Genomic DNA, 24,997 nt, shown 5'->3' on the forward strand with positions numbered 1-24,997 from the left:
CACACACACACACACACACACACACACATCATAGTCATAGAGCTACACGCTCACAGACACAAAGACTACACCACACACACACATATATATGTATACTTTTCCTTTTTGTCTCATTTTATATTTGCACATGTATTGTAAATTTCCCCTCTCTCTACTGGATGTGCACTGCGCAAGAGTCTTCTTGCTGAAGCCAGGTTGTTGATCTACTCATGTTAGCTAATGCAATTGTGAAAACATTTGTTGAAGCTCTACGGAAAAGAATTTAGTAATTTTAAATAATAAGCTTGTTGTGTGCATTGTTTAGCGTGGTGATGATTGAGTTTATACGATAGTGCTTTGAAGCCATGAAAGTTAGCTTTAATTAAGCTCTTTTTCTACTGCGAGCCATGTTTCGCACCTGATAATGTTACCCCCCACCCCGAGACCTCAAGCCGTGTTTCAGGACTCGCTCTACTTCAAAACCACATTTACTTTTGTAATATCAAATCTGAAATCTCAGGCTGAAGAATTATCGTTTTTAGCAACATGTTGAGATGGAAGGTCAATTTCCCCTTTATTTTCATATATATAGAGAGGCCTACATTGTGTGGATAATTTTGAAAATTGAACTAAAAGTCTTTAATTTTTTGTCTGAAAGTAAGCAGAATCAGAAAGAAGGTCACAGATAGAGCCCGGCCCAGGTGAGGAAACCCCCTGGTAGTGACAGAGTTTTAAATAATTGATATCAAAATCATTATTTTATATATATCTTTATCATTACCTCAGCCGCATTTTAAAAATCTCAGTTGCTAATATGTGAAAGATGAAATTTGGACTGGGTTCCAACTCTTTGAAGTGGTTGGTTATGTGCTGATGTCACATATGATGGTCATATTGCCTCATTCTACTTTATGAATTTATCTTGGGATGGTTGTTTATAAAGATAATTTAGATGTATAATGTTTATTTGAACTGTTTATTTATTCCACAGAGACCCGTGAAGCTTGCTTGTAGAAAGAGCTGTCGTTAAAAGTGACAGGCAATTGAAGCCAGCATGGGAGTTTTTCAGTATTTTTCCTATGGAAGCAATTTACTTCGTGAAAGAATCTTGATATCCAACCCCACTGCAAAGTTCAGATGTGTTGGAAGATTAAATGTAAGTTTAAAAGTAGTTTAAGCATAAATGGGGCGGAATTCTGTAACAAGCGACCACTACGAAACAAAGTAGAATAGAGGTTTTGGATTGGGGTAGGGGGGTAAAGATTGGGCCCGGGCTGGGTCTGGGTTAGGGCTAGGAGTAGGTCTCTTCTTTATTGTGTTTGTTTGGGTGCTCGCTCGTTACTAAAGTCCTTCCCATGTATCTGGTGTTTAGGCTGCATATAAATAAGTGTCGAGGTCCTTTTCTTGAGTCACTGAGCAGTAACCGGTCATTTCGTCACACGGTCATCTCCTCACCCGCCAATTATGTGTGAGGAAATGACTTCGCTTATATTATATTCTCCAAAATTGTTATTCTTGTAGTTGTAGAGTTTTGGAGGATCGGCCTAAAGCTTTTTTTTTATATTTTCAAAATTACTTTTGTATGCATGTATTTCAACATGACTGATGCTCTCAATACTATTTTTTAAAGGGGGTTTTGTTTTAAATTGGGTCCATATTTCGTTTTAAGTGGCATGCATGATTCTCTCAGTTGTGGACTTTTAAAAGTTGATAGATTTTTCTGTTCAGTATTGTATCAGATTATCTTCTTCCTCTTTAAAAAAAGAACAACCAGGTTAACTAGTAAAGATTGTTACTCTGAATTCAGCTGGATGAAAAGTGACTTTTTGATAAAATGGACTTTTATTACCACTTTTACCCCAACCTTTTGAGAATGGGTCATCAGGGTAAATGTCATTTCACCATTTGAGACTGAAGTAAGGTTTACGAAAGCACTTTAAATTTCGATTTCAAACATCATGAATCGTTGTTTGGAGTATAATCAATGGTTTTCTCTCATCAAATAGTTCGACATTCAAAAAAGGCAATCAAGTTTATTTTAACAGGTTTGCTTCCCAGATAGCAGAGAATGTTTCTGAGTGTTCCAGGTCTATTGAGGTAATAATATTATTTGTATACCAGAAACGTGGGGATATTCGCTATGAAAATGCTATTTATTAATTTTATTATTATCATTAATCAATAAAATCTTTCTTTTTTCAGAACTATGCTTTGCAATTTGATACCCCACGATTTCCTGGAAAACCTCGCTGGCATGGTGCCCCCGCCACGATAGAAGAAAAAGATGGAAGCTATGTAATGGGATGTGTGTGGGAAATTAATGAGGCTCATACCAGTAATCTAGATGCGTAAGTAAAAACATGTTCTTTTAAATTTTGGTTAAAGATTACAGATTATAATGTCGGAGTGGTAACAGTAGAATGTATGTTGAACACTTGAAAAGATTAGCAGAATATAGTTTTAATTATCATTTTTACTACTCTTTCTTCCTCTTTTACTTTGCTTTTTCTGTCTCCCCATTCTGTACCTATTCATGTTTATCCTTGTTTACCTAATTGATTTTTATTTTTGTTATTTCAAAACCTCCTCAGCCAAGAGGCTTTGTATCATCCAATCTTTGTGGATGTTGATTTAGAAACTGGAGAAAATGTCAAGTGCCGAAGTTATCAAATGAACAACGATAGGACTGGAGACACTCTACCCAGCCCCTTCTATATAAAGGTAGGTATTTTCTGATTTTTTAAATTAGTATTGCCGTGATCTACACCTCATAATCATTAATTAGGTGTAGAGTAAACATTCTATTTCTTCATTTTTCCTGACTTATAGCTTAGTTAAAATTCACTTTCAAGTAACTTCGCTACAATGAACTCTTTATGCAACTCTATGTCTTCCATCTTTGGGCTAAAACACAGGTGTGTTGCTAGTACAATCAATCAAACCTCATTATACCGCAAGTTTCACTTAATGCCAGGTTTTGCCAATGCACGGAAAGGAACACCTATGAAAACATAGCATTTGTGCCTTTACAATGTCAACTATCTGATTTCAGATGGCCTTAGAACTGATGAGTATCAGGTAAAGAAAAGACACTTAACTTCTACAGGGTCCTTGACACATATTATTCTAGCTTCTGTTCTGGCAGAAATTTTCAATTTAAATTTACGCTAAGTTCACCTGGAGTTGTATGGAGTTGTACTTGTAATTGGTCGTTACTGGGTTTTTCCCTTGCGCATGAGTCATGCAAGACACACAGCGGATAAAATACCGTCCAGACCGCTCACTTAGTTTTCCTTCCCCGGTTCCTCCCAGACCATCCTCACCACCCTGCCCGCCCCGCCCGACAGCCCAGCGCGTAGTCATAAATCACTTGTCAGAGGGGTTAATTGGGGTGACCGCAGCGCCACTCCTCCTGCGCCGGGGCAGTAGTAAATATGGCGTTTTAGTGCGAATTGAAAGCCTCCTAACTCTGAAACTATCAATGCTACAAGGCCGATTGAGATTTCATTGTAACGTGCTATGTTTGACCTGTAAGCCGGTATAACTTGTTTTCTTGTAAGTCCGATTATATCAGTTTTACAAGGGATTTAAGTAAGTCTGTGATTTTCAAACTGGCATCTTCAATTTTTAGAACTTTTTCAGTTTGGATTTAAATATTTCAATCCGGCCCCCAACGATTTAAACAGAAATTCATGTATCAACTGTGGTGACAATTTTCATTTACATGTGCAAGTTTCAAGTGCACTAAGTTATTCTATGATTTTCTGTGATTTTTAAGAAATACCAACACACCACTCTGAACATTCATCCTTGCTGTTTTTAGTTTTCTTGCCTCTACTACATCTGATTTTCGTTGTCATTTTAAACAATATTTTTGTCATGGAGTGCCACACTCAACGTGATCATAGGGTGGGCATTGTGCTCAAACATCATCGCCTTCTTGAGGAGGCCGCACATGATATAGATGTACAGCTGGTCCATCAATCTATGGAGAATTGCACGCCTGGAATAGGACAAAATGTGCATATCTACGGCAAAAAATGAAAGAGGGCTGAAAAAACGGAGGAGGACATTCAATTGTTACAGGGCTGTCAGGTTTTGTCAGATAATCCACAAGAAGCAGAGAGATTTGAGAGGGAGGGTTCTAGTGTACATGATCAGCTGTCAGAGTTAGAGTTTGAGGAGCTTATTCCAAGGTCAAGTCCTGCCTGCTCTGAATTTGATAACATCCTCAAACAACACAACATCACACCACTGGCCTACCACAGCCGTTCATTTATAGGAAACAACTGCCATAAATACATCACAGCCCATGTGTACAGACAGCTAGCATCATTTTTAGCAAAAGGAACAGTTGCATGTACACAAAATCAAAGCATAATAGACACTGCATTAATTGTTCTGAGAGAGAAATTTGTTCACGTAAAAGACACCTTCAAAGATATCCACACAGTAATTGCACATGGAAAGCCAATCACTTTAGAGAGAATACCACATATTCAGTCATGCATCACACGATATATGTCTTTATACAGAAACATATTTGGCAAATAAAAGGTCTTGAGTCGATAGTGCCGTAAAACACGTGCTACTCAATCAAAAGAAAAGGTCATCCCCAAACAACACATCCTTGAGAAACACTGCGTTCCTTGGATACAAAAATGTGGGTTTGGAATGGCCTTCCATGGTGAGCAAGGGGGTGATCTCATTCATGCAACCGTGGCCTAACAGACAAAGAAAAACACGTCAAAACAATCATGCAGTCACAACACGTCCAAACCCACCCTGAGCTACTCTGTCGTGTGCATCACAAATCAAAAGATGAAAGCTTACCGCGGAAAAATGAGATAATTCCTCCACTCCAGCAATATTGTGTTCTTTTTGTATTTTGTGTTTAGGTTGTGTTTTCATAAGTGTATCGGCAAGGAAAGATCTGTCCTGTAGTTACATGTATCGTGGATATCGCTATGAAAATACAAGGTCGCAAAGCAAGAGTATTGCAAAAATCAACTTCAAACCTGAATAATTACGGATCCAGAAACTTCGTGCATATGCCCCTTTGTGAGTACAAATTTCATTATGTTCTCAGTCCTGTGTGCAAATTTGATTGAAATCGTTGGGGGCAATCACATTTAAATTGATGTTTATAATTGATTACCCATGACACATTTATCAAATTAAGTCCCCTTTTTGAGAACTTCATAGCTTTTAAGTGTAACATACTATGTTCTTCCGATTTCTTCATTTTCTTCCTTAATATGTTGAATATTTACGTGGTCTTTATTAAAATATTCATCTTACATTAGCTTTGGCTCACGGTGCTGGTAAACTTTGCAAAAAATACAAGAGCGCTGCCGGTATTCGGCTGATTAGGGAAATCCCCGGCGGCGCAGGTAAATGACCCCGTGACCTGGGGAAGCGCGGGCTTGCTTGCCTCGCGCCAGCCGAAACTAAATGGGCGCTCCATAACCGCTGTGGACAGATCTAGATGAGTCAAGACTGGCCATAGTTTGTCTCTAGTCTCTACTGGCAATCAGTGCTATTCTGTACTGTAAGCTGCCATACCTGCTGTACCGCCAACTTCATGTTTGTCCCAAGGTAGGCGGTATAATGAGGTTTGGCTGTACTTGTGTACGCTTCCGACTAGCAAGTGATACCATAGACATGAACCTTCTCCAGCTATAAATTATTGTTTGCCTACCAATATGGAATCCAAGTCGTTGAGATTAAAGGAAATATACCTAAACTAAGTGCTTGACTTGAAGTCTGTACACGAAACAAGATTCCTTGAGAACTCCTTTTTTGACTTTTGTGTTTGCTTCTAATAACACCCAAGTGTACTTTATTGTGTCCTGTGTATGTTAGCACAAATGATGGATATGTATGCATTTCTTTTCCTCAAGTCTGTCATACCTTTTGCTCTAGGGTAGGCAACTTATGTGCCTGACTTTCTTGAATTACGGCATTATGTTGAAGAGATACAGTCTAGCACGCACATTGTGAAAAATGCACATCGCAAACAGATTTTTCAGTTCCTGAATTTTTTCTTGTCTTGTTTTCAAAACATGCACATAACGTAAACAGTAATTTGTGCATAGCACGAAAAATTGGCATCAGTGACGGCAAGTTTTGTTTAACGAAAGAGTCATGATGAAAGAGAGAGAGAGAGAGAGAGAGCAGGCACGCTATGTATAATTGAAGGCCAGTTACCTATATGTTAGATCTATGGGCATGCTAGACCATACTTTTAAAGTTAAAAGCTGAGAAGGGTAGGCTTGACTAAGCCAGCTACCAAAATAAAAATAAAACTTATTGATACTGAAAACTGAAAAAAAAACCCATGTTGGAAAATCATTAAGGCCTCTGTCAAAACAAAACTATACTGGGTCTTCATTGTCTGAAAGATTGAGGTCACTGCACCCTAGTGAGAAAATATGCCTTACGTTATGAAAAAATTGATTGCACGGTCAGTTGAAAGACCTTATGTTTATGAGGCTTCGTGATGAAATCAGGTGCTCGTCGAAATAATGAAATCGTAGAAACTGATGTTTTTCCGTCGATGTGTAATATTTATCGAATTTTTTAATTTTTGGCTCAACACCTTTTATTTCCATTTTAAAACATTCCTATGTGGATGTTACAGAAAAAAAAAAGTTGATCAAAGCCACAAAAATTGTAAATTTGTAGTTTTCATGGACGCCAGTTTGAAAATCACTAAACTTAAGTGGCCATTTTCTCGCTAATTTTCCTCTGACACCAAGCAACCCCCACCTCCTTCAATCACAAATTTCTCCACTTGTATTCAAGGTAGATGAGTAATTTTTAAAAAATTATTATTTAAAGCAAGATAAATGAACAGGCTTCAAGATTATACCAATAACTCAAATGTCCAAAAGTTGACGCGCACCTGCCTCTACTGCATGGCAACACACTTAGTTGACTTAGCCTACTGCCCCTGAGATCTAGAGGGAGTATGTGAGAGAGAAGTTAGGCTTGATATCTAGGGGAGTTGAGAGATGAAGGCTCCTTGCTAAAGTTGTGGGACCATTTTCTCTCATTTACTACATAAATTAAGATTTATCTGTTCATTTAGTGGGTGGTTGGCGGGTGCTCTGTTTTTGGTTTGCTTCTTCTTTCCTACCAAACATATCGTCTTTATCTCCCCTCCTTCTCTGTGTTTGTTACTCTCTTGTAACACTTCTAATCTTCGGCATTTATAATACTTATATGACCTTACTGTGTTTCAAGTGCCGTAAAACTCTTACTAAAACTAAACTGTTCGTTATTTTAGTTGTGGGTAATAAGGTTTCATGAGTGTTGACTACATCAACCATGCTCTAGGATTACATTTGTGAGGGAGCGTGGTGGAATCAGGCTCTCGTCAATTTTTGGGCATGTAGAGTTATTGGTGTTATCTTAATGCTTATTCACTTGTCTTTGTTTTGATGAAAAAAATATTCTTTTATCTTGAATACAAGTCGAGATATTTGCGAAAGAAGGAGGTGGGGGTCACCTGTTTTCAGAGGTAAAATTAGTGAGAAAATGGCCGCAAAGAGATTAGTTATTTTCTTAGCTTAGGAGTCCGTGGTAACTGAAAATTTACATTTTTCTGCCTTTAATCAACGCTTTTTCAGAAAAATCGACACAGAAATTAGTTCTTTTACTTAATGAGCTTGAAAGGTGTTGAGCCAAAAAACAAAAAATTTGATAAAAATTCACAAACCTGTGGAAAAATGCAAGTTTCTTCACTTTGATTATTGTGACAAGAGCCTGATTCCACCGTGCTGCCTCACATTTTTTTAAAACTTTTTATTCCTCCAGGTGATGATAGACGGAGCCAAGCAGAACAACATGCCTGCTGAGTACATCAACTTTCTAGAAAACGTTCCAACCAATGGCATCAAAGAACCTCCCCCTGTATATCTTACTGTCATGGATATGATAGAAAAGTTCAGAAAATCTGCCAAAGAAAACGGAACAACTTTTTGATTGTCTCTTGACTAGCATCTGCGTTTGTTGCCTTTTTTTTCTTTCCAAAAGTTGCCACAAAAAGTGGAAAAAGTTGCCGAAAAAGTTGCCATTAATTGTCTAGCTTTCAACTCTCTGTGACAATATATATAGCAATATGTTGATAGAGGTAACAATCTATAGCACCAGAATTTCTTGTGCTCTGTTTTGAGCATCCAGAATATCATTTGTAGTCATTGAAAATAAAGGTTTCACAATAGAATGAAATCAAATTTAGAACAGCACGTATAAATAACCACAAAAATTAACTAATTAGGGCGCGTGTCCACCTATCTGAAGATTGGCTGTTTTAACCCTAAACGTACGTAGTCAAGAAAAAGATACCACATGTAAATTATATTATGGAATCACACACAATTGGGGTGTGCCAGTGTCAGTAGGCTATTTGGTTTTGGAGGAGACACGCTCTAACATAACACATTTATATTTTTTAAAGGGAGGGAAGAGCATTGAATTAAATGACATTAGGCTGTATAAACGCAAAAAAAGAAAAACAAATCATCAGAATAATTTTTTTTTAAATTAACTCGCCTACAAATAAAAACACAATAAAGAGGGAAAAGTAAAAGACTGACAGCAATATAAACAGTATGTAATGTAATGTACTTATATTCTCCGAATGAAAATAGATACACATTGACATCTTGAAACTTATCAAAATACATGTCTAATATGTTATGAAGTAGCTTTGTTGTTTTGCCTTTTTTGAAAAATTATGCAAAAATCGCGGACCAAAAAATGCCAAAAATCGGGGCCGCGACAAACGCAGATGCTAGCCTTGAATAGTTAAAGATTTTCTCAGGTTTGTCTTTTCTTGTTTGTTTGGTGCTGTTTTTTACAGTGTGATTCCTTTTTCCATGTGATTGTTGGAATCTAGCTTTCACTCTGTTTTATGATCAATCAAGAAAGTTAGCAGTGGCGTGTGTTACATTAATAATATTGTGTCTAAATTCCATTCCATGTGATATTTTTATGGGTGAGTGTGATTATATGATTAGGTCATCTTTCTTACATTACCACTAATGTCTTTTGCTTGTTGTGTGTTAGCATAAGTTCTGTGTTTTATGAAGCTATTCAAACAGGCATCTGTGATGTAGAAGTTAGGTTAGGGGCTTCATTGTCGCATGCTGGAGACTCAAGTTCAATTCCCAAGTGGGGATAAATTTTTACCCAGTATCTCTGTCTTTCTGTTGCATCGCTCTTTCCCAAGTTGGCCCTGCCTGCCTCCTAAATTTTCTAAATTGTGTCGAAGAATGTCATGATGATGAAAACACACATTTAATTTACAATTAAACAGGAAGTAAATCAATTATGGACATGCTATTACCGTTATATCAGAAATGAGTAGATATCTTATTTTTGGTCTCATTTTATTTCATTGGGTTTTGTCTTTTACTTTTCTTATTCTGAAAATAAGGGTTTTTTAAAATAAAAGTACTCTGGGTTTTTTTTTCTTTTTTAAGGTTTTTTCAGTACCGTTCTAACACTAGTAGAGACATCTCAAAGACTACCAAAATAAAAATTCTAAAATGCTATGTATGGTCAACCCTTTTATATGGCTGTGAATGCTGGACAATCACTAAAGACTGTCGTGAAAATAAAATAGAAGCAACAGAAATGTGGTTTCTTAGCAGACTGTTGAGAATATCGTGGAAGGAAAAGAAATCAAATGAGGTAGTGCTTGATGAAGCCCACGTGGGACGCTCACTGTCAAAAACAATCAGGAAATAACAAATGCGTTTTTTGGGGACACCTGAATAGACATAAAGGTCTTGAACATCTAGCTCTCACTGGCAAAACTGAAGGCAAACGAGGCAGGAGTAGGTCCAGAGCAACCTACTTAGGGAACCTAAACGAATGAGTAACGGGGAAAGATGGGGAAACCATAGCTTTTTTAAGAGCATCCGAGCAAAGGAATGAATGGAGAACCTTGATGGCTGATGTCTGTCGCAGATCTGACACTGGATGAACTAACACTACTGTGGTGAGCACCCAATTAAATCAATCAGCAGTTACATGCTCAAACTGGAAAATCATGGTTGTGAATGGGAGTATTAGTATTACACTTGCAAACCTAATTTTTCAAAACTAGTGATCCTATTCAATTTTGAGCAAATTTAAACATTACACTTACAAACCTATAGTGGTTTGACAAAGATTAAAGCATTACATGTGTGAACCTAACGATTTTTAATCGAGTTGTAGTCGTACTTGTAATGCATAAGATGGTTGACGATGATGATGGTTCTCCATATGTCAGCATATTCTAGCAAAATCCAATATTTGCCCCGATATTGGATAGGTTCGTAAGTAGTCCTATGTTGGATGATCGTTGAAGTTTTTAGGTTTGCAAGTGCAGTGTTACGGTGCCATTTTAAGATTGTAGGTCCGCAAGTGTAATACGGTACTCCCTTGTGAACTATATTTTTCTTCTAGGTATCCTTTTTCATATGATAAAACATGCCACAGGAGTCTACTTTCCAGTCACAGTTTTGAGGCCTTAATAACAATATAATGCTCTGTTATTTGTGATTGTGTATTAAATTAACTGAGGGTGTTTGACACATGTTTCTTGTGCAGCTGGGAAGTGCTTGTAATTAAAAACCATGAGGTCATGTAACATCAGTAGAGCTACCCTGGAGTTGTTCTTCATGCACTGAGAATCGATTTACATTTTTCATTCCTTCCAACACATAGATCTATTTGGTTGTGTACAAATTTTGAAATCTGATTTGAAAGTTCTATCTAAAGCATGTAATGTGTTAAGACACAGAGTACTGTGCTTCATTACTTAACATTGATTTAATTATTTTAATTCCTGTTGATGTTCATTTTTTTAAACTTACTTGATTTGTTTAGTCTTTCAACCAATCCAGATGGTGCCATTTGTTTCTATTGATTCTTTTGATTTTTGTGTTGTATCTTTCAAAATGTTTTTTAAATGTTGACATTTTTAGATCTATGATCTATCTTTTCAGAAGTTTGGAGCACAAGAGTACTTTTGCAAAGATTCTTACTTTGCAAAGATTCTTACTTTGCAAAGATTCTTACTTTGCAAAGATTCTTACTTTGCAAAGATTCTTACGTTGCATGATTTTTGTTTCCTGCTGTTGTAGGGTTTATTTGGTCACAATTGTAGTTTTTTTTACTACCTGGCTAGTTTTTCCTAAAGTGAGAAAAATATTTTTTGTTAATCACAAGGACATGGAACATGATCTTGGTGCCATGAATTCAGTCATGTACAGTATGAACTATATAGGCCTACAGTAATTACATTTTACTGAAAAATCTGGGTAAAACATACTCAGCTTATTAAAATATCTAGGCCTACTCTCAGCAATATAATGTTCACTACCTGAAGTCCAGAGTCCTATTTAGTATTTTTACTCTTTAAAAACTGTGTTTAAAATGTACCTGCTAAAAGCGTACGTTTTGCTAGAACGCATTGGGATTATAGTGATCTAAAGTGTGTTTACAATATAACATTGTAGAAATGTAGAAAAAAATATATATATACCCGTAAGGGATAGTTATCATACTCAGGAATGCAACATAATCAGTAATATATATGTATATGGTGAGCGGGTAAGTTTTACACAAGAACATGTCAGTTTTGTTGTCAGTGGAATTTTGCTTCCTCCCTCCCCCTCTCTCCCTCTCATAGTCATACACACACACACAAGTATGCACTTTCAAATCCTTTTCTCTCCCCTACTCCAGTCCCCTACCCGTAGGTCAGCTAAAAAAAAGAACCACCAACCCCAGCTGCTGACACGTTGTTGCATGGAAGTCGACGTTTCGACTGATTAGCATCATCACCATCATGACCTCCTCCCCCACATTTTCATGAATTCCTCATGTGTATGTCTATGTCCAGTGGATTTGAAATAAAATTTAAAGAAAAACATCTACCCAAAATTAAAAAAACAATTTTTAAAAACTCTGAAAGGTTTAATTTTAGACTGTTATTCTTGAAGAGGTGAAGGTGTAATTTTCTTTATTTTTAATGAACTGAATAAATATTACTCCCTCTGCCACCAGTTTTTAGGAAAAATGAATGCCCTTTTTATGCTGTCTTCATATCGCGACCCCAGTGCTTTCTTGTCGTATCGCCTATTTTTATAATATTATAACAGTGAAAACTTCATTACAAGATGTCACATTTTCACTATTAAAAATGGAGATGCAACAAGAAAGAACTGAGGTGCTGGTTAAGTAATAGTTTTGTGTAAATTTAATTTTCTAACCCTCAGTGGGATTTATTTATCTACAGTGGTTGGTTTTATGGTGCCTCTGGTAAATCTTACATGATTTCCAGCCCTCGGTTGTTTCTATCTTTTGGCCTTGATTTTTCCCAGCTTAAGATGATGATGACGTCGATAATGTGAATATCTCTGGTTGAATTATATTTATATCTTATAATTCAAATGCAGGTGGAATACATTCATGATCTATGATCTTTGCTCGTATGACAGTACATCATTAAAAGATGTGTTTTTTGTTGACAGTCCTCAGGAGGACAATAAAGTTCTTTCAAGTTGTCTTATCTTATTTATGATTGTGACTTCTCTTTTTATGCTCCAAAGTTTGTTATCTTGCTCTGCATCTTGAGCTCAGATTTGGCAGATGTGTTGTTTTTGTGTATTCTCTGGTGTACGAGGCAGGGGTAGGCCACGGGAAACATGGAGGAGATGCGTGGAAAGGGACATGAGAGAAATGAAGCTCACTTGGAACGAGCTTGGAAGGATGGCACAGGACAGAGATAAATTGAAGGAGCTTGTATTTGTATGTGGCCTATACCCTGCCAGGGGTGAAAGGCACTGATGGTGATTCTCTGGTGTGTTTTGCTTCTTCCTTCATATCAAACATCTATCGTCTTTATCTCCCCTCCTTTTTTGTGTTGGTTACTCTCTTGTAACATCTCTAATCTTCGGCACTTATATGACCTTATTGTGTTGCAAATGCCATAAAACACTTACTAAAACTAAAACCAACTCAGAAACAAGCTGATTTTTTATTCAGAAGGAGGCAAATCAGTCTGTTCGTGTCCACCAGCGTGTGAGTAGCTCTGACAAAACGGCCTTCTCTCGTTATCGGGCTATAAACAGTAAAGAGTTCAATAAATGCAAGGCAGAAATAAGAAATGATTTTTTTTTTCATTAATGAAATTGTTAATATGCATTAAAACTCAATGGTTTATGCACATACCTTGTGCATTTTGAGGTGCTGATTACAAATAAAACATCAGATTTTTCAATCAATCTGAAAATTAAAAATCTTTTTTAGCCCTGGCTAGGCCTATGCCTAGGCCTGATGAGTCACCACACGGCCTGAATAAAATGTCACATGCTACATTCAGATGGACCCATCTTTTGTCAGGAGGTGTCATGTGGTTTTGGCAGAAAAATGCAAAGGGAATTTTCATGGATTGCTGGGGAAAAAGCATGTGCTCCTATTCTATTCTACTACCCACTTCCCTAGGGACAGTTGACTTACAGTCGGGCAGTTTCTGGTTTGGTGAACACGCAGGTTAAAAAACATGTAGCAAATTCCCCTCCGTTGGTGATCTTGTCTTGGTATATATGTTGTTCCAAGAATCTTTCTAAGGCTCCTCAAGAGAAAACCGGAGGGTTTTATCTCCCAGTGTGAATACTATGCTGTCTAGGTCTCATCCCTATCCACCTAACAGTATGCTCAGAATGCATGCTTGAAACATTTTCTCTTAGGCTTCCTGTTTAGATATATATAAAAAAAATTGTATACAAATAAAGGATTTTTACTGCAATCAACTTTCTTTTGATAAAATGTTTTGATTCCCTCTTTGTAACATTTATCTTCGTGTATGGTCAGAACAAACGGAAAGCAGCCAGTGATTGGATTAATAGAAGGAATAGCAAGAGCATGAAAATCCATTTAATAAACTTATTCTGATTAAGTGCTTGCAGTATGCACCCTACAGCTGATGTCCAATCATGTATTTGCAAGAAAACAAATAACCAGGCCAAATTTATCCCACAACTTATCTTGGACCATTATGGTCTATATCATTGTGAGGCAGCGTTGTGAAATCAGGCGCTCGTCAAAATAAAGTAAGTGAAGAAACTGGCATTTTTACACAGGTTTGAGTTTGTGAATTTTTATCTAATTTTTGTTTTGGGGCTCAACACCTTCCAGGTACATTAAATAACACATTTCTGTGTGTATTGTACTGAAAACCGTCAATGAAAGGCATACAAAAAGTAAATTTTCTTTTTCCAAGGACTCTCAAGCTAAGGGAATAACTAAACCTTGGCGGCCATTTTCTCACTAATTTTACCTCTGAGACCAAGCGACCCCCACCTCCTTCAATCGTAAATATCTCGACTTGTATTCAAGATAAATGGATATCTTTTTCATCAAAAGAGAAAAATAAAAAAGTTTTAAGATGATACCAATAACTCCACATGCCCAAAAATTGACAAGCGCCTGATTCCACCGCATCATGACACAATTATTACAGTCAACTACGGATGTGTTGATGTTGTCGGGAGAGTGAAAAAAAAGATCAACTCTTCCTAAATTTAATTTATCCATTGGGATCTGAAAGAAGAAGAGGGGCTGGGACCCAAGAAAAAGAACAACTTCACTGAAGATCAACTCCAGCGAGTTCAACACAAGCGGAGTCGACTGAATATATCATGTAGCTCTCATAATCTACTCCAAAGGATAACTTGCTTCAAAATTAAAAAGTACAGCAGCAGAGACAGTTGAATCACTGAGTGACAGCTTCTCTCACCTGATAAAAAAAAAGCATCTTTTCCAGAGCTTGCCTCTTCGTTAAAATGACATTGTTACCATAAAATGATTCCACTTACTGACTGAAAAAAGTCAAGTTCATAAACACAAACAGTACACAATAGAATGTGACTTTAATAAATACTGATAACATCATCTTGCAAGAATAATTATTGATTATGGCATGATTTTGAAAGCTCTTAAAAAGGTCAACATCCCCCACACTTCCATGAATTTTACATGAAATGTAATCTGTAGAAATAGAACCTGCATAAAATAAAAATGTTATTGAGAATATGCATTGAAACTAAATTAAAAATTAAAAAACTGAAGCTCTGCACACATAAACAAGGTAAATTTGGGATAATCTTTCAATTAAAAAATCAAATGTAAGTAGATTTAAAACTTCAAAGCAAACAATGTGGCTCATAGACCTCAAATCCGTAAGTAATGACCCATTATATTTGAAGCTAACCGTTAAACCACATAGGTCTACCTGTTTCGAACAAGGTGGTCTTGGGCTTCAAAATTTATCATCAGGTCAGTTTACTATTACTAAAGATGAACAGATTTATTACATCACATTCAGCTTTTAGCAGAAAGCTTGAAATAATAAATGAGTCAGAGTCAGAGCAACAACAAAATTAATTTTCAAAAAATGACAAAAAATCTTTCCAAACCTCCAACTCCACCTGTCCCATCACATCAAATTATAGCACAAAAGCACACTAAATCATCACAGAAAAAAACAACCAACAATCAGCTTGTCACTCAAAAAATGGCATCATGAACTTCATTAATACAGAAGGTGGACTAGGTATACAGATCAGTTTTCAATTTCTCAGACATCAGCAAGTACAGTATAAAGAAAGACCACTTGCAAAACTGATGTTATATTATTTTTAAGTTGCTTCAATTTCAATAAAGGAACGAGATCCCTAATTATCTTCAAAAAAATTAACCACCTCATAACAATCAAAACATCTTTTATCACACTGTGACTGTGAAGCTTCAAGCCTTGCTTGACACATTTACGTTGCTTAATTCGACAATGGGGCTGTGGTCAGGACGCTTTCCTACAGAAAAAAACAATTCAGGGATGCATTCGATAGTATGATATAATTTAATCATATGTATCCAACCATCTAATGTCAAACATTAACATTTAGACCAAATTTGTCAACCGACTATGGTACGGTGGCCAGCCTTCATTAGTCAAGTTTATATACTATTACGTATATAGTACTACAATGGGGTCACACGGATAGGACGCTCCTACCAATCAATGACAAGATGGTAACTAGAGTTATAAAAATTATATATCATCCTTGAAGAGAGTAGAAATTTTCGACAATAATAAAATGTTCATTATTCTTATATTTATCAAATATGTCAGAAACGTGTGGAGACAAAAACAATTTGGTCATACCCTCTTCACCGAGTATTTTTATTATTCTCATCAATACATATTTGCAATTGGGCCTGTTTGCTGCGCTATAATATTATGATAGAGGTATTTTATTTTTACAAAGATCTTCAAACAAGGAAGAGAGTGAATACACGAGCAATCAAAGGGTTGCTGCATTTCACTGAAAAACTCTCCATAAATTGTATAGTGTATAAGACGGTTACATTTCTTAGCTGATTTTGAAAAATTCAATTTTTTATCACTTGCTGTACATTGCAGGGTCAAGTCAAGTTGCTCATTTTTCTTTCAACAGTGAAAAAAGTTGAACCTGCCTTAACGGTCACCACTCCATAATAGCCATCACCTGTATACTTATGGCCACCGTTTCATGACGCCCTTGCATGTTACCTTTATATAAAACTGCCATTTGTGTCGATGGAGGTGTAAAAACACACACATTTTACATTTACAACCCTGTTAAATGCAGCCACGGTCAGACATTTTTTAGACAAGTCAGCCTCAAAATCTGCTCATATAGCAGGCTCTTGCTATAGAAGTCACCCCCTGACCCATCCTCATACTAAGCATGTTTGATGCAAAGTAGCTCTTACGATAGAAAATAATTTTATGCAAATGCAAATGAAATGGAAAGATTAAATTTAGATTTTTAAAATTTTAAACAATCTATTGACTTTGTCAAATCTAGTAAGTGGCCATAAATCAAACTCAAGACTCTTACTCTGTCCATCACATCTATCCTTTAAAACGGTCCCCTGTGATACTGACTTATCTTTCTGGACAGGTTAAAGTGTAGGCCTACTGCCTTTGAATATGCTAAAATCTATAACATAGTTACACAAAAAATAATAAACTCTTAAATACATAGAAGTTCATTCCAATATTCATATTCTCATATTGCAACATTAACAAGCCACATATCAAAAGACAGAACTGAGCCACAGCTATCAACTGTAAGTAAAAGGCCAGAAACAACCTGACTTTAAGCACTTTATATTAAATATGTACGGACAAGACTGTTGTAAAAGATTTGCATTCTTCACATATTATTTTGGTACGTCATATACGATGGATTCCACTTAAACTGAAATCTGGGGAACCACCAGAGTTTCTTCGCTTTAGCCATGTTTTTGACTTGGAGAAATGCACAAAACTGTCAACGGCCTAGGGTTGGGAATGCCATTCCTGTGGCAAACTTCACTTTTTGAACTCTTCTGTTCCCATTTATGGTACCTCTTTTATAAACTACAAATTGAGCTGCAAGTAGTAAGCATTGTGCTTTCTCTTCGATATTGTCAACTTGCTTATATCTGCCAAACAGTCACACAGAACAGACCAAAGATGCAAGTGCACACTTTGCTGCACACTGTGCTGTGCTCTGAGAAAGTCCAAAGTCAGAGACGTCATTAAATACACTCATTGCATGCCATCAGGCGTTTATGTGTAAGGAAAAACAATATCTAACTTTGCAGAGACAATAAGCTATTAAATGCCGACAAATGGTCACGTGACAGATGAACCTTCACTATCCTTGCACTACAAGGCCTATACAGCGGAGGCCTATTGATGGGTGATAAACACAGGCACACAGTACACTGACAATGTCGTGCTAATGTCTCTTTCTTCTGTTCCATTATTATGAGGCACTCAAGACTTGATGATTTGAGTTATGTGAAGGCTGTTAGTGAAGAGTTTGCTGATATAACCCTCGAAATTTTTTTCGATTTAGAAATGTGAGCATTTTGGCTTCTGATAGTTTTCTTACTAAGACAGAGACGATAAAAAATCAGGGATTTCAGTTTACCGCTGTTTTCAAATTAAGACTAATAAGTGTGTTTGGTTTAAAAGGACTTTAGTGGACTCCACTGTACATGTATATATTGAAAGTACTTAACCCAGGCCAAACAATGCTCAGACCATCAGCTGCCACCTTTTGTCGCTTCAGCAGAGTTCCGGAACTTTTCTATCATTTCCAAGACCTTATGGTACACTGGGGGTGGGTCTCGGTTGCCATTTGTGGAGAACTCTCCAAGGAAGGCAATGTAGTCAGCCGGCATGTTGTTCTGTTTGGCTCCATCCACTATCACCTGAACAATCATAAAGGCAGTTTGTAAGTTTGTCTGGTTGTTTGTTTGTGTAAGTCTGGGAGACACAAAAGATACATTGTAGGTGCTGTAGAAGTTCAAGGAGATCCTGAATCTACATGTATCTAGTTTACACAAGTTTGGCCCACTGTATCACAATTGCATAAGTCAGCATTACTGCTTGTTTCTATGAATATTAAAATGCAGTGAAATCTGCAGATATAAGAAGTCATCAGGCTTGATCTTTAAGTTTGAGGAATCCCTGTGTTAAGCCCTGGTTACACGCAACGATAAATTGTATCAGATTCGTCGTATGAGAGAACTGTCCATTTTATTGAACTGTGTTGTCTGTTTACACGTTCTAATGTATCGTCCAGTTTTCTTCCGATCGAGGAGATTCCTCATCACAAAGCCACCATGTCTCTTGCGAAGACAGCGATTAACCTGGGAAGCATAGTGAAGGTTTCAAGCTCTGGACCTAAGGAATGAAAGGCGAACACCGTACCTCTAGATCATGAGAGCCCCCCCCCCCCCCTCTCCCGTGTACATTTTCATATAGCATAACAGTGTCTTTAGAAGGTCGGCCATACCGTACCGTGTTGTATGTAGAAAGAGAAGCTTTGACTTGACAGCAGACGTGCAACACACCTTGATGTACTTTACCGTGATCGACTAAATAATAGAATTGCTAAAATACACACAATAACACACCAAATCAGGTTCTACACGAACAACTTTGCTTATTTTGAGATGCTGATTCTGAATATGAAATCAGTTTTTACCTACGATAATAATTTAAAAAATGTTGTGCCCTGAGTTTAGTTCTGCGCGGCGGCAAACTTCAAAGTGAATCTACGTTACAGCGCGTCTCCCTCAAATCTGACCATGATCGCACGAAAAATATCAAGTTGATTTCTCAACCAAGTCTCCAAACCATCGTTCAATAACCCAAATTTTGTACAATTTTGTGGTTACACCTAAGGATTTATCGTGTGATCGCTAGAACGTCCAGTTTTTGTACAATTTATCGTTACGTGTAACCAGGCCTTTAGTTATGTTATAAAAAAGATATGGCTAACATGTGCATTTTTCATTGATAATGGATAAAATGAAAAAAAAATGTGATTGTGTCACAGTGCTCGAATAAAAGGAAAGAACCAATGATGCCTAAAGTTGCTTCAGTTGGAACAGCCCCTGAACAACATGCTCAGGCTTGCAAGATTCACTTTTTGGGTTTTTTTTGAGTGATCCACACCACAACTTAGAAGGATTTTTTTATCAACATCTTCATATTCATTTCTCTTCAGTTTACACATTTCTTGGTCTACCGCTGCTTGTATCCTCTCCTTGTCTTTCAAAAAAATTTACAGAGAGCTTGATGCAATGCCATATTCAACGTATCATCCAAACTTTTTCTCCCATTTTTCGACTCCATAATAACAGAGCACACTGATTCCAAACAAGAGTTATTCAACTTTTTATAACTATGGCAAACATAGTCTAGACTAATACTGAAAACTAAACTATTCCACTGCTACAGTACAGTGGAACTCAGCTTCAACAAAAACTCAGATTCAATGAAAGGAGATGGATTCCCCGATTTATTTATTCATGAAAATCAATAAAAAATCATTTGAATTCAACTTTGAAACCACACTACTTTTGATTGAGAAAGTCGAATACATTATACAATACTGGCTCCGTGTCTGAAAATATCAATACAAAAACCTCATGTTTACTATAACAAACACTCAGATTACACTAAATAGAAGGTCAAGCCCAACGACTTCGTTGTATCCGAGTTCCACTGTTACTGCATGCAAGTAGTATAGTTTCAAAAAAGAAACTTAATTTTTTTCCTTTGATGCTATAGCCTACCTAAAGTGTTCTAGACTGTGGCTAACATCGACAATTGAAGTAGTGCTGCAAAATACACGAGCTCTGCTGAAGTTCATGTTGTGTTAAAAAAAGGCCGACTCTATTTCTCCGAATGCTCGGGAAAATATAAACTTGAACTCTATTTCTCCGAACTGTTTCCGTTTTCGAGATTTTAAAATTTATTGCAAATGGAATGGCCTACATGCGTGCATGTGTGTGTGTGTGAGAGAGAGAGAGAAAGAGACATATAGTTTGTGTGTGTGTGTGTGTAAGGTGTGAACGGGGGAGGGGGGGAGGCCGTGGGGGCGTTCAGGAATTTTTTGCGCTTTAGTTTTTGCTTTAGTTTTTAGGGGTGACTAAATGCAAAATAGTACTGCCAAAGTCGAGTAGTCTTGTTTTCTCGCAGTAACTTTGGAAGGCATTTTCAAATGAAGCATAATCTGGGAAAGTAGCCCCAACCACAATTGAAGTATCTGAATATTCAAACATCTAAAAAATCTCAAACTTTAGAAATTGAATTCTGAGCATAAAAATGCTTCTTCCCAGTCCCCACAGAATGGCAGAATGAAAGATGACGCCAAACTCTTGCAAATATCAAAAAAATCTCGAGAACGGAAACTGTTCAGAGAAATAGAGGTCAAGCTTATTTTCCCGAGCGTTAGGAAAATTGTCTCTTCGTTAAAGAAAGACAATTCATTCAAATGCACCCCCGTGTCATATGTCGTAACATGAGATGGCAAAGGATACCAACATTAAGGTCATGATCAGACAAAAATGTTTTAAACCTTAAGATAGAAAGGATTCGGACGGTGGTCTCCTGTCCTTGTTTCGTAATCCATCTGGTAACTTCGGCAAGTAACACGCTCTTTGGTCTCTAGATCCACATCAACAAAGATTGGATGATATCCAGCTTCTTGGCTACAAAAAAAAAAAATTTCTTAATTTATTGTATCATCTCAGATGGGGATGACAAATTCAAATGAAAGTAGGCATGATTCAAAAGAATCCAAATGTGGCATTATTCTAGACATTCCTATATTCAGATTCAACTAAATTGAAGGTCTTATCTGAGTTCCATTGTACAAAATCAGGGAAAAAAACAACAAATGCGCTTGTACATTTGAAGAAAGAAATAAAAGGAATTATATTGCGCTCAATAAAGTTTTCGAAAAAATATTTAGCATAGTGTTTACATACTAAATCGTTTTAAATTCAGATTTTAGAAAAGATCTATATCGCCCATTTTTCACCAAACCTCTTTCAAGATTTTTTTTAAAAGATGTCCTTCGTCTATTTTTTAAAATATATATATTTAAAAAAATTAAAAAACACTTAATCACTCTCCGAAAGGTCGTCTCAGAACCAAAAACAATAGCGTTACTATACGTGGGGGAATCAGGCGCTCATCAATTTTTTTGCATGTGGGGTTATTGGTATCCACTTAACTCATTCGCTACGTATTATTTTCGGCTTGTGGACGAATTCTTTTCGGGAGGGCGAAATGAGATAATGACTAGAGCGCAGTTCACAGGTCTTTGGGGCCATAAATTCAAATAAATATCAACATATTATATACCAACATTTTCAGTATGGTTTGTAGAATACATCTGAATTTTTTATTTGCGTATTTTTCAACTTTGGTTCCTGTAAGAGGCGATTATGCAACACAATTGTGATTGGATGCGGATAAAATTGGAAAATAAAAAATTTATAATCTCAGGTGAAACTAAAAAAATATGTTTGCACCTAGTCAAATGATACCTCAAAATAACCATAACTGTATATAGAACAGGAAAATATTGAAAAATGTGCAGTTATTTACATACATTCCATAATATTTGTACATTAGGATCATAACATCCGATATTGAAAAAAAAATAATTTTTTAATAATTTTGAAAAAAGGATCACAAACAGAAAAAAATATGCGTAACTTATATGGAATTATTATTCAGAATTGCATTTGGAATAAACCTATACATGTCTTGAGTGGTACTTTTTGATTAATTTCACCCAAAAGTAGTGATTTTGGGGAGAAAAAAATATTTTGACTATTTAGATCTAGATCTAGGCATAGATCTAGCACTCAAAAATATTGATTTCTCAATCACAGTGCACCGGCAATTTGCGTCCAATAGTATCAATATTATAAAGAAGAGTCCTACACTTCTTTAGTGAGCAAAATAATGATACATTTTGTTGAGTAAAAGTACTAAGACTGGTGTCTGGGCTATAATTTGGGCTTCGAGATAAAACAAAGTCGAATAAACTACGAAACCATGTTTCAAAACTGAATCAAAACTTCCGATTTTCGGTGGAAACGCTTGACCCGGAAGTCAACAATATATTATGACCTTTATTTTAACATGGATATGGGGATTGGAATAGAAACCAAACTAAAATTGAACGTCGGTTCTCGAGCCGCCGGGGGCGGCTTAGCGTACTGACGGCACTTGAGCCGCGCCGCCCCCCACGGCTCGGCGTAGCGAATGAGTTAAAGCTTGTTCATTTGCTTTGCTTTGGATAGAAAAAATATCAATATATCTGGAATAACAGTCGAGATATTTGCGATTGAAGGAGGTGGGGGTTCCCTGGTTTCAGAGGCAAAATTAGCAGGAAAATGTTTGCCAAAGTTGGATCACTTCCAAAGCTTATGAGTCTTTGGAAACTGAAAATCTGCAATTTTTTAGCCTTTAATCAGGGTTTTTCAGTAAAAATCCACATAGAAATTAGTTTTTAAACGGACATAAAGTGTGTTGAGCCGAAAAACAAAAATTCGAGAAAAGTGTCCAAACTGGCAGAAAAATACCAAGGCTTATTTTTCTTCGATTTCACTACTTTGACGAACGCCTGATTTCCCCACAATGCCTCACAATTAGTTCCTTCCATGGTACGACATTTGTGTCAAGACGCAGTGGAATCAAGCGCTCCTCAATTTTTGGGCATGCGTGGAGTTATTGGTATAATCTAAAAGCTGATTTATTTGCCTTGCTTCCACTGAAATAAATATATATATATTTATATTGTCCATTTCTCTTCAATAAAACTCAAGATATTTGCGATTGAAGGAAGTGAGGTGGCCTGGTTTCAGTCGTGAAATATGCAAGAGAATGGCTGCCAAAATTTCGCAACTCCAATAATAATAACCATATAGAGTCTTTGAAAAATGAAAAATGACATATTTTGTGCCTTAAATCAATGTTATTCAGTAAAATTCACACGAAATAGCGTATATGGACAAAAAAGAAGTCAAGAACTAAAAAATATAAATTCGAGAAAAATTTCCAAACTGACGGAAAGATGCAGCTGTTTCTCTGATTTCGTTATTTTGATGAGCCCCTGATTTCACGCTGCCTCACATTTACCTAAAGTGCATTTGCAACAGGGAAGTTTAGCAAGAATTTAACATGTCAGTTCACTTACGCATCAAGGTTATCAGTTTGGTCTTCATCAATTTCCCAAACACAGCCCATGACGTAACTGCCCTCCTTTGGTTCTATAGTGGCCCCAGCTCCATGCCAGTACTTCTGGTCATACCCTTGTGGAGTATCAAAATCCAAAGCATAGTTCTGAAGAATAAAATGTGAAGAGTATTTTAGAAGAAAAACATGGGCTTCTATTGCTAGTGAAAGGGTAAAGTGCTGAACTTTACTTTTTTGACAAAATGCATAAAAGACATACTGGTACACCTGTGTTTTTTAATTTTTAGTTTAATCCATTGAAGGCTCATGCATAGTTGATATCAAAACACTTTTTGTGTCTTGGAAAATTTACTGTAGGCCTATATATTTTCACAAATTGATACAAAAATTATTTTCTGGGTAAAATTTAGTCCATATAGCATCTAAACATTCTTTTTTACTTTAAGTAAAAAATTCATTTTGAAAGACTAGCATTGGAGCTTCACAGTATGGTTTAATTCTACAAAAGATATTTTTAAAATCCAAAAAGGCTATTAAGATGTTGTGTTGTCGTGTGCTGGTGTTGTGTGCTGGGGGAAAAAATCAAAATCAAGTGAGTTTACAAAAAGAATCCCATTTACCAATAAACTTACTTTCAATTTTCCAAGACACTTAAATTTGGCGGTGGGGTTACGTATAAGGATTCTCTCTCGCAGTAAGTTACTTCCATAAGAAAAATACTGAAAGACACCCATCTTAACTTCAACAGCCTTGTCTCGAACTTGAATGATTGAAGCTGCAGGCTTCACTGCAAGAGCCGGTTGTCCAAATTTCTGTGAAATGAAAAATAATGAAACTTTTTTATTATCTGGTACGGACAGTAAAAATACATCAGCAGTAAAATGAGGAATACTTGCAAGCGATATAACTTCAAGGAAATAAAATTGATTTGACGCATACGCATATATAGCTGGATGCTTACACAATTTTTATTCATTGCAAACAATGGCTTGCACTTGCACCAGTCACCAGAGCACAAGATCTAGGCTAGATGTAAATTATTCATCGAGCCCGCATATTATGTTGCAACAATATACAATACCAGCAAGTCCAAGTGTCTAGGCCATGATCGCGCAACAAGTTGTCAATTTTATACATAATTATTTACACATCATTAATTAACATCACGCACAGACAAGCTTATACCCACAGAATTATCTCCTTTTACATTTTTTAATCCTTTTAAATAAGGTCGAAATTTTTATTTTTTTAAGGGTAGTTAAATTGTGTTTCGCTTTTTAAATTTTTTATTTATTTTATTTATAGATCTAGATATTATATAATATTTATGTCTTTATTAATTAATTATTCATTTAATTATGTGTGTATGTGCGTGTTTGTGAGTGTACCTGTGTGAGTGTGTGTGTG

At 36.4% G+C, this 24,997-nt stretch overlaps 2 protein-coding genes across 4 annotated transcripts; one reads left to right on the forward strand and one right to left on the reverse strand.

Annotated features, from left to right (window-relative positions):
• Positions 1-970: 970 nt before the first annotated feature.
• Positions 971-8,040, forward strand: LOC101850574 (gamma-glutamylcyclotransferase; the record flags this gene model as incomplete). The annotated part of the gene is given in 4 exon segments (XM_005101716.2): positions 971-1,135; positions 2,182-2,327; positions 2,571-2,700; positions 7,801-8,040. Coding segments are annotated over 4 exon segments (546 nt in total). The 3' UTR covers positions 7,969-8,040.
• A 6,855-nt stretch (positions 8,041-14,895) lies between these two features.
• Positions 14,896-24,751, reverse strand: LOC101850815 (gamma-glutamylcyclotransferase). 3 transcript variants are annotated; one of them, XM_035970625.1, is made up of 5 exons: positions 24,672-24,751; positions 24,223-24,402; positions 23,592-23,737; positions 20,955-21,087; positions 14,896-18,294 (listed from the first exon to the last, which is right to left on the reverse strand). In XM_035970625.1, the coding sequence occupies exons 2-5, from the start codon at positions 24,322-24,324 to the stop codon at positions 18,127-18,129; spliced, it is 549 nt and encodes a 182-aa protein (XP_035826518.1). In that variant the 5' UTR covers positions 24,325-24,402; positions 24,672-24,751; the 3' UTR covers positions 14,896-18,126. The 3 variants fall into 3 exon arrangements, with proteins under 3 accessions (XP_035826518.1, XP_035826519.1, XP_035826517.1); XM_035970626.1 differs by lacking the exon at positions 24,672-24,751 and adding an exon at positions 24,552-24,657 and having other exon boundaries at positions 24,331-24,402; XM_035970624.1 differs by lacking the exon at positions 24,672-24,751 and adding an exon at positions 24,552-24,657.
• Positions 24,752-24,997: the final 246 nt, after the last annotated feature.

This window comes from Aplysia californica, unplaced genomic scaffold (assembly GCF_000002075.1).
Source record: "Aplysia californica isolate F4 #8 unplaced genomic scaffold, AplCal3.0 scaffold00295, whole genome shotgun sequence".
Classification (NCBI taxonomy): domain Eukaryota; kingdom Metazoa; phylum Mollusca; class Gastropoda; order Aplysiida; family Aplysiidae; genus Aplysia; species Aplysia californica.

What these genes read in the sequence shown, in the direction of transcription:
- LOC101850815 (XM_035970624.1), bottom strand. An exon ending in AGTGTCTTGGAAAATTGAAA is followed by an intron (nt 23,738 to 24,222) that starts GTAAGTTTATTG and finishes TTTATTCTTCAG; the next exon opens with AACTATGCTTTGGATTTTGA. An exon ending in CAAACTGATAACCTTGATGC is followed by an intron (nt 21,088 to 23,591) that starts GTAAGTGAACTG and finishes TTTTTTTTGTAG; the next exon opens with CCAAGAAGCTGGATATCATC.